This window comes from Cebus imitator, unplaced genomic scaffold, assembly GCF_001604975.1.
Source record: "Cebus imitator isolate Cc_AM_T3 unplaced genomic scaffold, Cebus_imitator-1.0 Scaffold736, whole genome shotgun sequence".
NCBI classification, from domain to species: Eukaryota; Metazoa; Chordata; class Mammalia; order Primates; family Cebidae; genus Cebus; species Cebus imitator.
Genome location: NW_016108051.1, coordinates 114360 through 129867, shown reverse-complemented (window position 1 = coordinate 129867; position 15508 = coordinate 114360). Strand labels below are relative to the sequence as shown.

Below are 15508 nucleotides of genomic sequence, written 5' to 3'. Positions count from 1 at the left end.
GAGAGTGCCTGAAAACTAATTTGGTGGCGAAAATCAATGACTTCTAATTTTGTCTCCCTCAACCCCCATTTCTCTCATTAAGTCAGTGCCTTCACCTGTGCCTCAGCTTCCCTAGACAAATGGGGCACAGTAAATATGAATGGATGCCAAAGGGGCCTCTTGCAGAAAGGGTACACATATTGGGAGAGGGCACTCACACATAAGGCAGAACACAGCCCTCACGCTGGCCCCGCCACTGCGTTTCACACTAGCTCTCCCTCGCTGCCACCATCCGGAGCCTTCTACAGCTCATATCTCCTATGTGAGAGAACATGGAAGTCTGTTTGTGGCCCAAACACAGCTGCCTATGGGAAAATTCACACTGACACTTCCTAGCAGGAGCATTAACAGAAGGGCAGAATTTAATACATTTAGTACAGGCCCACTGTATGGTATGCTTTAGGGTCATTTTTTCTGCACTTCACAGCTGAAGAAATCAGTTTGAAGTACCACTTTCAACACATCACTAAATCTTACTTTTTTTTCTCAAGGATCTACAATAACCTCCTATTGCCTCTCAAACAAAATCCAAATTCCTAAGGCTGGCGTTCAAGGGCGTCCATTATCTTGCAATCATCTTTCATTGCCAGAATACCTACACTTTAACTCCCACTTCACATGTATTATCTCATTTAACCTTTACAGATAAGAAACGTTATCACCCTTAGCTTGTAGATGAGGCTCAGAGAGGCTAAGGGATATACCCAGAGCTGCTAAGCTACTGGGCTCCACCAAGACTGACTTTGTACTCATCTAGCTTTAAAGACCAATGGTCTCCACTGCTGCATCGCCGTGTCTCCAAACCACTATTTGGCATAGCCTCATGAAAGGGAGGCTGCATTCCTTTGAGAAATGTTGGTCTTCAACTTAAAATGACAGAATGAGATCTTAATTTTGGTGAAAACACTAAGAACACTCCAAACAGTACTTGTTGCCCTCTGTTGCACTCAATCGCGTTGTCTTTCGATGTTTATATTTGTTTCATATGCATATATGTCTTGTGTCTTCAAAAAAGCCAAACGCTTCTTTCAGGTGAGGGGCAGGTCTCTGGTTTCTTTAGTATCCCTTGCAGCATCTATACTAGGTCAGGGAGGCAGATTACTATGGCTCGCCTCCTAATAAGAGTAATTCACAATGAGCTGTCACTCCAATTGTATCATTTATTCCTTTATCGCCATCATTTTCCCCCCCACAACCTCACAGATTAGCCAGGGCAAGAATGCGTGCCATTCTGGAAATGAGGCAATTGTGGCCAAGGAAGCTTCAAGGACACAGAATATAGTAGCGGTGAGGAGGTGAAACTCAGGCTGCAGACGCCAGTCCACTGGTATGTGGCTGGCCACAGTCTGCTTCCTGAGCTGCCCACCTAGGGTTTCTGCTCAAGGTTCTTGTTTGTTTGCTGGCTCGCTGCTTTATATTTTCAGCCGTGACTCTCCTCCCTAACTGATCTTCCCTCTGACTCATGCACCAGCTCTTCACCATGTACTCTGGCCCCGCTTCATCTAAATCCTTCAAGTACCCACTGCCAGAGACCGCACAGGCACCTAATAAATGAGAAGCTTGTTGAATCAGTGAGCAACTTGAATCGCATTTCTGCTGATTTTTAAGAATAACCTAGGGCAGCATTTTCCAAAATGTGCTTTTAGCTCCTCTATCCCACGAAGATGGGTTTCCAGAGTCAGATCAATTTGGGAAGTGCCACAGTAGAAAACAGTATACCTGAGCAATAGTTCAGGGCTGGGTGATGATTCTGTAAGTAAAGAGGTGGGATAAACCTATTTTATCCCAGATCGCCTCAAGATTATGTGTCCAGGCATTTTTTCTTCACATAATATTTATTACATGTCCAACAAAGGTCGAGGGAGCTCCGTGTGTGGGGGCAACGTGTTAGCTGAGTGGAAAAGCAGCTTCCCCTGCAAAGCTCTGGTATAAGAGGCTGTACAATGCTCGGAAAGAAGATTAGATTCCAGTGAGAAGTAGTCTGAGACCAATGAAGCCCACATCATGCCACAGAGAGGGCCCCTCCATGCTACGCAGGAACATGGCATTAGCATACTACAGTGATTTACATGAAACAAACTGGCTCTCAACACACACAGCCAGAAAGGACATCTATGCAACTCAGCTGAGCCCAGTGGGTGTCGTGAGTGCTGGCACATGGCGGGGAGAATGCAGGGCGCCTCCTAGGCCCACAGCAGGATGTTACAGCAGGGGAGTGAGGAACAGAAGCTTTCTGCTTCAAAGCAGCACACATGGATCTGAGCAGCAGAATGTGAGGTGCATGGCTATGAAGAGCCCGACTGTCATGTGTGGTTCAGGAAAAGGAGTCTTACTGCTCTCTCTAAGGTGACCTGAGCCAGCACTGCCACAGCCAGGCAGCGAGGCTGCAGAGGACAGGCAGGGTGATGTTACTTCCTGCCTTTGTCATTTGCAGTCTGCAAACTCATTTTCTTCCTAAGGGTGTATGTATCTGTATTATCCTTAGGAAAAATGTTAGAATAACTTTACTTTTATTCCAACAAATACATTTCTTTCCTGCAGAAAGAAAGAATGGGCAGTGTGGCTAATACATCACCTGCTGCTTCTGCAGTCCTCTGCGTAGGGAAGCCAGGAATTCAAAACCACGTGTGGCCTCAGGTGACTTAAACTTTTAGGACTGACTCCTTTAGGAGGCTCTTGCCCCCTCTCCTTAGTGAGGGGCCTCTGATAGCTGCTGGAAGAAATGACAAGAGCCTCCTTTCATCACGCAGGAGTTCAGGTCTTTGTAATTATCTCAGTGACATTTAGAAAGCATTTGCTTAAAGCACTTTATAACTGTACTGCTCTTAAATGAGGTTTCAGCCAACACGGGAGCTCTAGGACCTACATTTTGGCATGAAAATAAAAATGAACGTTCATGAATTTAACCTGTAAAGTCACAAGGAGGAGGCTGGATGGGTGATCTTCACAGACACACACACTTTTTGGACATGCCCCCTGCCTGCCCTGTCCTTGCCCTGTCCCTGGGACTCAGCTATTTCTTATAACTAAATATTCTGGAATTTCTCCATGAAGTACAGCATAAAGCAGGCTTCTGAATCCTGCTTAACTCCTCTACTTTAGTAAACTCCTGTATTTTTTCATTTCGAATCATCCCCATTAGAATGTCAGCTATGAAGATAGGGACATTTTCTGTCATATAATTGCTGTATTCCAGAGCCAAGTACAGTGCGACCTATGCTCAGTAAATATTTATTGAATGAATTCTGAATGAGCGAATGAATTAGTGAATGAGTAAATGAAATTATGCTGAAAGAATAATAATTTAGTTTCTGGGAAAAGTCAAGGTTATCTTACCCTAAGGTTTTCAAAGGTTAATGTTGCTAAGAACCTTCCCCTTATACAAAGGTAGATGGGTGGATAAATAGATGGACAGATAGATGGACAGGCAGACACAGAACCTCATGGGAAGGACAGCGTGGCGAGACGGCTTGGTTCAGGATGAATGGAGAGTCCTAAGTCAGGGCAGAAAGGTGCCAAAAAGAAAATGAGGGCTGTGAAGAAACAAAATCTCCCTGATTTCACAGTGCTCCTGCAAAAAGCCTCAGCCTCCTGAAAGAAGTGGGGAGGAGAAAAGCATGAAGGAATTGAAGAGCCACTCTGTGAACCTGAGATGGAAACACCACTGCTTTCAAGTGTGCTAACGCCTAAGGCATCGCCATAAAAGCTGGGGATGGGGGGCTGATTGGGTCCATTGAGGTGCTCCCTTCCCACTGCAATGGTTTGTAGAAGTGGGTTTGGTTCCATTTCAGAGGCTATTTAGAAATTTGCCCCCTCAAATAATACAGAGGGTTGTAAGTAAAAAATTAAACCTGACAATCATGGTCATGTCAAATGTTTACACGCTCAAGAAGGGTGTGTATTTTATTCCTTGTTTAGAAATTACAGTCTATCCTTAGAGCTCTGCAGCCTGGAGAAGTTTCTCCTGGCCCTCTCCCAAGAAACCTCATGCTCTGAATTACTATTTAATTTTCCCCTTTCTACTTTAAAGTAGAAATAGCAATGGTTTTTATTAGTACCTTCTAATGTTTTTGTAGGAGGCACCTAAATCTTCCATATAGATACTCATCATAGCTATAAAAGGTTTCATTATTATTTGTAGGCTGATGCTAATTTTTCTTTTTATATTTTCACAAAGAAAACACAGTTAAGAAGGTTTTATTAATATTTATAGCCCTTGTTCTTCTGATCTGTGACAAACTGCAAAAAGCTAAGAATCTGACCATGTCCAATCCATAAAACCCCTTTCCCTGTGATTTATGGGTGGCCACAATTCCCAGGCAGTGAGCAGCCCTGTTCAGTGACTGCCCTGGCTGACCCGGAGGGAGACATAGGTCATAGGTTATTTCCTATCAATGATGTTTACAGCATACTTGGAAATTTCTGAAAGTCGAGACAGAGATTTGGGGGCAATGAAAGTTGATGTTTCTGTACTTCAAAGGAAGCTGTGTAATTAGGAGACTGTGAGGAGGGGACAGCGTGGGGAAAATGTGGAGCCCGAAGCCCACAGCCTCCTCCTGTCCAGCCCCTGGCTTGGGGCTCTGCAGGAGGGAGGAGACCTGCAGCAGTGTGACGGCTACGATGCCAGGACTTGCTATCCTCATAGAGACAGAAGTGGGCAGAGGAGGGGCCTGAGCCAGGCAGTGCTTACCTCGGGGCTGGAGAAGTGGGGGGGCTTGCTGCCCTCACTCTCGCTGGAGCTGCTCTCGGTCTCCGAGTCGGATCCGGAGCTGCTCTCCGAGTCGCTGGAGGAGCTGCTGCTGCCGCTGCTGCTGCTGCTACTGCTGCCCTTGCTGGAAGGCACTGAGGCTCTGCAGTTGGGCTGCTGGACCACGGTGCTGCCAGCCCGCGAGGCCCCCGGGAAGGAGTGGGAAGGAAAAAGCCAAGTGAGCAAACAGGAAAACACCATCCAAACTGCCATGCACCCCAAGAGAGAGGAGGCACGAAGCCCACACATCTGTCAACCCTGACCTGGAACACAAAGAGCAGGCGTCGAGGTCAAATCATCCTAAAGGTCAAAGCAACTCATATACAGAATAAAATCAGGAGTAAAATTGGTGCCCCTTGGTAGTCAGGCACTGGTTATTTGTGTGGCTATTTTGGAAGGGAAGGTGGTATTACATCCTAATGGCCGTTTCTATTTTGCTGCTGTTCTGGGAATGGCTTTTCAAATGCATCCCCAAATCCAATCATCTACAAAAAATGCAAGGAAATCCAAAAAGCTTGAACTATTTTGCAAAGTGTGAAAATGACTGCTTTATTTTTGCCCTAGAGGAAAAATGCAGCATGATGGCAGGGATTAGGCAGAGGGCTGTCAGGAAGGGCACAACGTTCTGCACTGACCATTCATGGCCTGCTGGAAGGTTCCAGAGACTGACAGACTATCCAAGTTAATGTCTTGCTTCCTCCCTTTTCCCACCTGTAGTTGACTGCTGCAGTGATTACAGGTGCTGGCATGTTGTTACAAACAGTAACTTTCCTTTGAGCCCTTTCCTAGAGAACTGCAGATCCCTCACGGACACACTTTTGTATGTTCTAGACTTTAAAATTCAATCCCAGTGCTATGGCTTATATGAAGTGCATTTCACATTTATACATGATGCTTATATCCATGCTGAAATTTGCCAGAAAGTCATTACATACTCAAAGATAACAAGAAAATTGACTGATGCTTTCCAATAGTAATTAACTATAACAATTCAAATAGCACACATCCACCCAGAAAGTGTTTGAGTGAAAAAGAAAATTTCAGTACTCACATAATATTCAACATCTTCAAAGTCCTTTATTAACAAAATTGAAACACACCTTAATGTGTTCTTTTGAGGTGAAGCTCTAAACACCAAAAATGCCGGTCACTCTTGTATGTTGAGTCAGCAAATATCTGCTTCCTTCCAACTGTGACCAGTGCTTCCATAGGACCAAGCATCAGTGAAGGCCAGAGGCCAGGGAGCTTGTGAGGGTTTATAGTCTCAAGTGCAAAGCAGCCTGGACAAGGTAAAGGACTCCTTTCACCCATCCCTTAAATCTTTGATACATGCTTTGCCCAAGGTGGACTTTCATAAATCCTGGGTATGGGGGTGGGGATGGAGGTAATACTCACTGGAGATTTGTTTCTATAAAAACGACCAGAAAAGAAACTATCTTGCAGGAAATCTAAAAATAAAAGCATCTTTTGGAACGGCAGGGTTAGGGAAACCAGAGTTTTAACATAACTTTCCCTAGTGGGGTTTTTATTTCTTCCACCAATGTCATGGTCCATACTGATTGTCTGACAAAATTCTTCAGCATCAGACAATATCTGCATGTTCATGCCTTGCCTGAGCTGCAGTGATTTCTTTTCTAGCCTGTTATTTGTGTCTGGAATTGAGTGAGGGATCCTGAATCTTAAGACAGAGTAAGGCAAGGGACAGTTAGAGCTCAGGGACTGTAATATTTCTTTCCTTCCTTATGAACAAAAATCCGTTTTTCCTGTTGGCTGAATTGAGATGGTTACTATCAATAGAATAATAAAAAAAGACTACTGAATTCTGACTGCACATGAACATCTGGGTTCCATGTTAATAGTTCGTCGAATTTGACAGAAACAAGCAATGGGGAAAGGATTCCCTATTCAATAAATGCTGCTGTGAGAACTGGCTAGCCATATGCAGAAGATTGAACCTGGACCCCTTCTTTATACCAAATACAAAATCAACTCGAGATAGATTAAAGACTTAAATGTACAAACTAAAACCATAAAATACCATTCAGGACATGTAGGCAATACCATTCAGGACATATAAATGGGCAAAGATTTCATGACAAAGATGTCAAAACAATTGCAACAAAAGCAAAAATTGACACATGGGGTCTAATTAAACTAAAGAGCTTCTGCACAGCAAAAGAAACCATCAACAGAGTAAACAACCCTCAGAATGGGAGAAAATTTTTGCAAACTATGCATTTGAGAAAGCTCTAATATCCAGCATTTATAAGAAACTTAAACAAATTTACAAGAAAAAAACAACCCCATTAAAAAGTGGGCAAAGGACATGAACAGACACTTTTCAAAAGAAGGCATAAATCGGGCCAACAAGCATATGAAAAAAAAGCTAAACATCACTGAACATTAGAGAAATGCAAATCAGAACCACAATGAGATACCATCTCACACCAGTCAGAGTGGCCATTATGTAAAAGTCCAAAAATAAAGGCGTTGGTGAGGTTGTGGAGAAAAAGGAATGCTTATACACTGCTGGCAGAAGTGTAAATTAGTTCAATCATTGTGGAAGAGAGTGTGGTGATTCCTCAAAGACTTAAAGACAGAAATACCATTCAACCCAGCAATCCCATTATTGAGTATATACTCAAAGGAATATAGATCATTCTATCATAAAGACACATGCACACGTATGTTCATTGCCATGCTATTCACAATAGTCACACTATTCATAATAGCCAAACTATTCACAATTCTATGTTAAGACACAGAATTAACCCAAATGTCCATCAGTGATAGACTGAATAATGAAATGTGGTACACATATACCATGGAATACAATGTAACTATTAGAAAAAAAGATTATATCCTTTGCAGGAACATGGATGGAGCTGGAGGCCATTATCCTTAGCAAACTAACACAGGAACAGGAAACCAAATACCACAAGTTCTCACTTATAAGTGGGAGCTAAATGATGAGAACACATGGACGCAGAGGGTGAACCACAACAGTGGGGCCTATTGGAGGTGGAGGATGGGAGGAGGGAGAGGATCGGGAAAAATAAACTAATGGGCACTAGGCTTAATACCTCGGTGATGAAAGAATCTGTACAACAAACCCATATGATACAAATTTACCTATGTAACAAACCTGCACATGTGCCCCTGAACTTAAAAAAATAGTTTTTTGGCATGTCCCAAAACACTGCGGGGGAGACACACAAAAATAAACAAAAAAGCAAAATGACAAATGGCTCAAGTGTCCTTGTTAAAAGACTGGGGGTGGGGGACATAGATGTGGAGGAAAGATATGTGTTTCTCTGCCACCCTCTGGAGTGACATCTGCCAAAGATTAGCAAATGAAGATGAATAAAGAACATTCTGATTGGCGATCAAACCCACTGGACATCATAGAAAACCGATCAGTACATTCTATCTGCTTTCAATCAACAAAAAACATGATGCTGGTTCTGTGTGCACTGGGCTTTCTGTGTATAGTGGAGGCAGCAAGGTGTCTGGGATTCCTTGTGGCTTGTACCACAAAGTGAGTGTCTTTAAAAAGTGTCCACTCAGCAGTTACCATGCTGCCTGTCTTTAAAGGCTGCGGTCCTAAAGTGGTGAGGCACACTAGCATAAGGAGGCAGCACCTCCGATCTGAATTATATCGGTAGAAAAACCTTACACTTTAATGTTTTCCTTTCTTAAATTAGGAAATTCACTTAAAATGACAGTTTTACTGGCATAACTATTATTTGTTTTTAAAACAGCTGAGAGAGCCAAGAGTTTAGGTTTTTCTTCATACGTTACTTATAAGGGTTGTGAAACTTACGATGTCTGGATTAAATACACTCACGTTTCAATGGTCCTGGTAAAGAGTACAGTATGTATTATGTCTAGAAACAATCATGGCAAAGATGAGGACAGATTTTCCTGAAGGGCGCTGGTGGCTCCACTTGTGGGATCAAGATCACTCTCCCCATTTCCACGAAGGCAGTTGCTCTAAACTGTCCTTGCATGGAGCCTTGGGGTCAGCTGACCATTCTGGCCTCAATATAGTGACTGCTCCCGTCATGGGTGCTCACAGCCACTTTACCCATCATGGGGCAGCTGCAGCAGCAAGGGTGGCAGAGCCAAGATGAGGAAGCCAGGAATGGCCCTCCCTGCAGACAAGTACTAGTGAAAGGATGAACTTGGCTAAGCCACATACACACACATATACATACATCTATGGAATTTGTTGTTGCTCAGACTGGAGTGCAGTGGCAATCATAGCTCACTGCAGCCTCGAATTCCTGGGCTCAGGCAATCCTTCCTCCTCAGCCTCCCAAGTAGTTGGAACTACAGGCATGTACCACCACACCTGGCTAATTTTTGCATATATATATATGCAAAGTTCATATATATAATATATATATATTATATATATATAATATATATATATATATATGTATATATATGAAAAGACGGGATCTTTCTATGTTGTCCAGACTAGTCTTGAACTCCTGGCCTCGAGCAATCCTTCCACCTCAGCCTCCCAAAGTGCTGGGATTACAAGTATGAGCCACTGCACCTGGCCTAGGCTTTATATATTTAAAATTACAAACGGAAAATTTTAGTGTGCCAATTGGTTTTCATGTTTACATACCAAAGATACTTTAAAAAAATTAAGCCTGGGCAACATAGTGAGACCCTGTCTCCACCAAAAAACAAACAAACAAAAAACAAATTAGCTGGGTGTGGTGGCATGTGCCTGTGGTCACAGCTACTCAGGAGGATTACTTGAGCCTGGGAGGTAAGGTGTGATTGTGCCACTGCACCCCAGTCTGGGTGACAGAGCAAGACTCTGTCGAAAAAAAAATGATAGTGGAATTTTTCCTGAAATGATAACACGGACAGCTTGGACAAGTTTCAGCATAATACCTACCACCTTCTTGGACCCAGTGCCATCTCATGAATGGTGCCATTGACAGCAGCCGTGAAACATTGTTAAGATCATGGAATAAAAGTCTTTGTGTAACCAAAGCTTAGCACAGTGCCTGGCATATAATAGGTGTTCATGTATGATTACTGAATGAAAAAGTAAAGGAAAAAATCCATCACTGGGTTAATGAGTTTTTAAAAAAGAGACTGAACCTTTCGAAAAGGTTATAATCTCTCTTTTCCAATTAAAAATATGTAAGAGGACTTCAGCAATCTTTAAGACAGACTTCTTCCTTTCTGAGAATATTTCTTGAAGTACACTCTAAATTTTATCTGCTATAATTTAAGCACAGTCCCCTCTTGGATGGTTTGCTTATTTTTTGCATTTTGATTTCCTGAAATGTTTGGCTGGTTTTGTGAGTGGTCAGAACCAAACACACCTTTGAGAGAGGTCCAGCTTTACTCTAAATGATCTGCTTGGTGTGTTTCTTCCTATGGATGCAATGACACCTTCCTTTTGGAATCTGGCCTTGGCTAAGTCTGAATGTGGACTGTAAAAGAAAAGACCTGGAATCAAAATGACAAAATCTTGGATCTCACAGTCAAGGGTGCTCCTGCCTGTCAAGTGTATTGTGGGGCCTGAATACATATCCAAAATGGTCCACACACTTTTCACTGACAAGTAACTTATGGAGGGGCTCTCTGCCTGGTTGGTGCTGTGTGCACAGCTGTGGTGCCCACATCGCACCACACATGCTGCGGGCACTCCACTGGGACTGACTGAATAACAACGTTTATAACTCCTCCTCATTCAACACTTTGTGAGAACAAATGCTTGCTATCCAAACCGGAACCAGTGTCCTGGCAACAGTATTCCTTTATTAATAGCATCACTGTTGATTTTAATCATCTAAAACCATGCCACATGAGAAGTAAAAACGGTAAATGCGGGGTTGAGGAGGTTTGCTATGGCTAAAGTTATGTTCCAAAAAAACCCCAAAAAACAAAAAAACCAACTGGTAGGACTATTGCTTCTATCCTGAAATGTATTAATGTATTTTTTCTGCAATACTTCCAGGAATAATTTCTCTATAAAACTTGGCTTTTGATGCTCTTCAGGGTCTGGTCTCAATCAGATTTCCAGCTTCACTTCAATGGGTCTATCCCTAACTCTTGGCAATAATACATTTCTCAGCATCTGGACAGGCTGGGTCTGTCCACCTTGCACATGCTATTTTCTGTGCCAGAAAGTCCTTTCTCTCTTTTTGAGTTACTGTTACCTCTTACTACCTCTGCCAGACTGAGTGGCTGTTTCCCAGCTCTGTAAAGGTTTTCCCAGCTCTCCCAGGCATCCATGATGTTTCCTCCCATGAGTCCCTCTAGCACACTGCCCACTTCTCTATTGCAGCCCTTGCTGCAAGGATCAGAATCATCTAATTTATCCATGCAATGTATTTTTTTTTTCTGTTCCTTTGGGAAAATGTAGGATTTCTTAAAACTGGTAACTTTAGAACACTATCTCATTTATATATGTATAGGCTGAAAATTGAGAACCCACAGGGGCCACGCACGTAGCATCCATGAGTAAAGTGTTCAGGTGTAAGACAAACAAACGCCTAACATGTTATTACAAATGGCAGTAGACCCTCAGCCCCGCAGTGGGGAAGGCACCAAACTGGGGAATCCCACTAGGTCAAATGCTACTTCTCCAGGCCAGCCTATCCCTTTACCTGGAAACAAGAGCTCATTATTACCGAATGTTTTGATTTTTTTCAGATGAAGCTTAAAATCCTGAGATTTATATCAAATCTCCTGATTTTAAAATGCTGGTACCTAATTTGAAAAGTTTTAACAATGAAAAGTTTCATTGTATTTTAGCAACGAAACACATCTGTGGGTAAGATGAGGCCTGTGGAGTACCGTTCTGAGACCTCTGATCTATGTCCCATTATCACACATTTTGAGATGGCTCAAATTAAAACCAATATAGAGGCCACCATCAGCACAAGTTTTACCCACTCAGGAATTTAGATTAGCAGGGCCAGGGACAACAAGGCGTGAACCAAATACTCTCATTCTTCAGCTCATCTTTTTTTTCTTAAAGTGAAAGCAAGTAAGAAAAGGAATAAAAGAATGGCTACTCCATAGACAGAGCAGCTATCAAACACCATTTTGCATTTATTTATTTATTTATTTTGACCTTAGGATTTTATTAAATTTTTTTTTTTAATTTCCATAGGTTTTTGGGGGAACAGGTGGTATTTGGTTACACGAGCAAGTTCTTTAGCAGTGATTTGGGAGATTTTGGTGCATCTATCACCCGAGTAATATATGCTGAACCCAATTTGTAGTCTTTGATCCCTTATCTCCCTCCAACCGTTCCCCTGGAATCCTCAAAGTCCATTGTATCATTCTTATGCCTTTGCATCCTCATAGCTTAGCTCCCACATATCAGTGTGAACATACGATGTTTGGTTTTCCATTCCTGAGTCACTTCACTTAGAATAATAGTCTCCAATCCCAACGAGATTGCTGCAAATGCCATTAATTTATTCCTTTTCATGGCTGAATAGTATTCCATGGTGTGTGTGTATGTGTGTGTGTATATATATCTGTCTCACATTTTCTTTCTCCACTTGCTGACTGATAGATCAGCCCACTTATTTTTTTAAAAAATTCTATTTTGAAATAAATACAGATTCATTGGAAATTGCAAAAAAAAAAAAAAAAAAGTACAGATTGTTTATGTATCCCTCACCCAGTTACTCCCAAGCAGTACAATATCAAAACCAGAAAACTGACAATGGCAAAATGTTCCTTGTCATTTTATCACATGGATAGATTCATGTAACCACCACCACTATTAAAATATAGCACTGCCCCATCACCATAAAGATCTCCCTCATGACACTGTTTTAGGGTCACTCACACTGACCTCTACCCTCTACGATTCCTAATCTTTGGCAACCACTCATCTGTTTTCCATCTCTAAAATGCTGTCATTTTGAGAATGTTATATAAATAGAATCATATAGTTACATGTTCTTTTTTAAACTAAATTACTGAGATACAATTTATTAATAGTAAGTATCCTTTTGAGATGGGCCTTTTTTCAGTCAACACAATGTCATGAGACCCATCCAAGTTTTTTAATATATTCATAGCTTGTTTCTTTTTATTTCTGGGTAGGATTCCATGGTATGGACCTTTAAAGATTCATCCGTTGTTTTTTTTTTTTTTTTTTTGTTTTTTTTTTTTTTTTTTTGAGATGGAGTTTCGCACTTGTTACCCAGGCTGGAATGCAATGGTGTAATTTCAGCTCACCGCAACCTCCGCCTCCTGGATCCAAGCAATTTTCCTGCCTCAGCCTCCCGAGTAGCTGGGATTACAGGCATGCACCACCATGCCCAGCTAATTTTTGTATTTTTAGTAGAGACGGGGTTTCACCATGTTGAACAGGATCGTCTCGATCTCTTGACCTCATGATCCACCCGCCTCAGCCTCCCAAAGTGCTGGGATTATAGGCATGAGCCACCACGCCTGGCCTGATTCATCCATTTTTTAACCATTCACCCAATGAGGGACATTCTAACTGCTTCCATTTTGTACTATTCATAAGGCTGCTATGAGTATTTGTGAATAGGTTTTTATGTGGATGTAAATGTCCATTTCTCTGTGACATTGCTTTCAGGACTTTCAAATTTGTCTTTTGTCTTCAAAATTTGACTCTGATGTGTCTTGGCAGGGATTTCTTTATCTTGTTTGGGATTTGTTCATCTTCTTGAGTCTGTAGGTTTATGTCTTTTGTAAAATTTGGCATTTTTAAAGGCATTATGAGTTTAAATACTTTCTGAATAATTTTCAGCCTCACTCTCTTTCTCTTGTCCTTCTGGAATTCTGACACCATGTAAGATCTTTTGTTATAGTTCTGCAGGTCCCCGAAGCTGTGTCCTTCCCTATCCCTCAGTCTGTTTATTCTCTGTTGTTCATATAAGGCAATTTCTCTTGTTCCAGCTTTCAGTTCACTAATTCTTCCCTCTGCTCACTTCATTCTGCGGTTAAGCTCACCCTCTGAGTTTTTCAAATTTTGGTTATTAAATTTTTCAGTTCTAAAATTTCCATTTGCATTTTTTGGTATTTTCTTTATTATTGTGCTGAGACTCTACTTTTCCAGTTGTCTCAAGCTTGTTTTTAATTGCTTACTGAAGCATTTTATGATGGCTGCTTTAAAATGCTTGTCAGATAATTACATCTGCGTCATCTCAGTATTAGCATCTGTGGATTGTCTTTTCTCATTCAAGTTGAGATTTTCCAGATTCTTGGTAGGATAAGTGATTTTCTATTGTATCCTGAACATTTTTGGTATTGTAAGACTTAGATTTTTAAAAAATATTGCTTGTTTTAGCAGGCCTTCGCTAATGCCATGTCAGCAGGGAAAGGGAGGGTTGTCTCCCTATAGTTGTGCAAAGGTGGAAGTTTGGGCTCTCCACTCAGGCTTTGCTGATGGGGATGGGGGCCACAATTTTTTTTTTTCCCGTGGTGTTTGTCTGGAATAGGGTGGTTATTGTCTAAAAGTTTTCTTTTGGCCAGGCGCAGTGGCTCATACCTGTAACCCCAGCACTTTGGGAGGCCAAGGTGGGTGGATCACTTGAGGTCAGGAGTTCAAGACCAGCCTGGCAAACATGGTAAAACCCCGTCTCTACTAAAAATACAAAAATTAGCTGGGCATGGTGGCATGCACCTGTAATCCCAACTCCCTGGAGGCTGAGGCAGGAGAACTGCTTGGACCTGGGAGGCAAAGGTTGCAGTGAGCTGAGATTGTGACACTGCATTCCAGCCTGGGTGACAGAGCAAGACTCCATCTTAAAAAAAAAAAAGTTTCTTCTTGCTAGGATATACGTTTCCTGACCCTTTGGGAAGAGAGAAACTGGCTTTCCTGTGGCTTCTGTCTGTGCCTGCTGCCACGCTGCCAGCTTCTCCAGCATCCACTCTGTGCTATATCAGGAAAAAAGGAAACCTGGGGAACTCACCACCATGTCTTTTCTCAGGCCCTAAGGCCCAAGCTGATTTGCCTTCCCCTACCTCCCAGCCTTTCAGCCTTCAGATTTTGTTTTATATAGAACATCCACGGAGTTCAGTTGTACTTAGCAAGAGGAAGAGGAAAAAGTACACTAACATCTTGTCCCTGAGCAGGCAACCACCCACTTGGTATTTAGCAAGTGGAAAGGAACCCTCTCTCAATACTTCCAACCTCCAGCTCTGGTTAATTATCTAAAAAAGCTGACGAATGAAACAATTACAAAGGTCTCTGCTATAGTTCCCGCCCATTTTATCGCCTAGTCAAATTAGGCATTAATTCATTCATTTAAAAACTGCTATTATCAGAATTAAGCTCAGATTTTACCAGGGTGTATACCAAACCTGAAAAGGACACGTTGCCAAGAATGTATACAGCCTCATGAGAAAAATGACTCAAGTGAAATGAGGGTGTAAAAATGTTAAGAATAGAAAGTTGAGTGCTTTAAATGTTATGTTCATAGTGAAAAATTCTCTCAATAGATTTGTGAGGAAATGAGCTTTCCAGGATTCCAGTTAGCTGGGGACAGAGAAATGCATTGGAATATCTAGGTGCTGACTTTGCTTTCTCCCTGGGAGAGGATAGGGTTTTGCTGATGCTGGGTTTTGCTCAAGATTGAGTTGGAGCCTCTTGGGGCACCTGGGATCTGAGCCGGTGCGCAGCACACCTGTTCCAGCTCTGTGGGAGCACCTCTGCCTCAGCCGTTCCTGTGACCGTGGCTAAATAAGCCA

General features: G+C 42.1%; 1 protein-coding gene across 1 annotated transcript in view; it reads right to left on the bottom strand.

The window, feature by feature from the left end:
- The window catches only part of AFF3 (AF4/FMR2 family member 3), a 153576-nt gene that overhangs the window by 51448 nt on the left and 86620 nt on the right, over positions 1 to 15508 (bottom strand). Inside the window, exon 7 of the mRNA XM_037735164.1 lies at positions 4730 to 4916. Within this exon, the coding sequence (XP_037591092.1) occupies positions 4730 to 4916 (187 nt within the window). The remainder of the gene's footprint in view (positions 1 to 4729; positions 4917 to 15508) is intronic.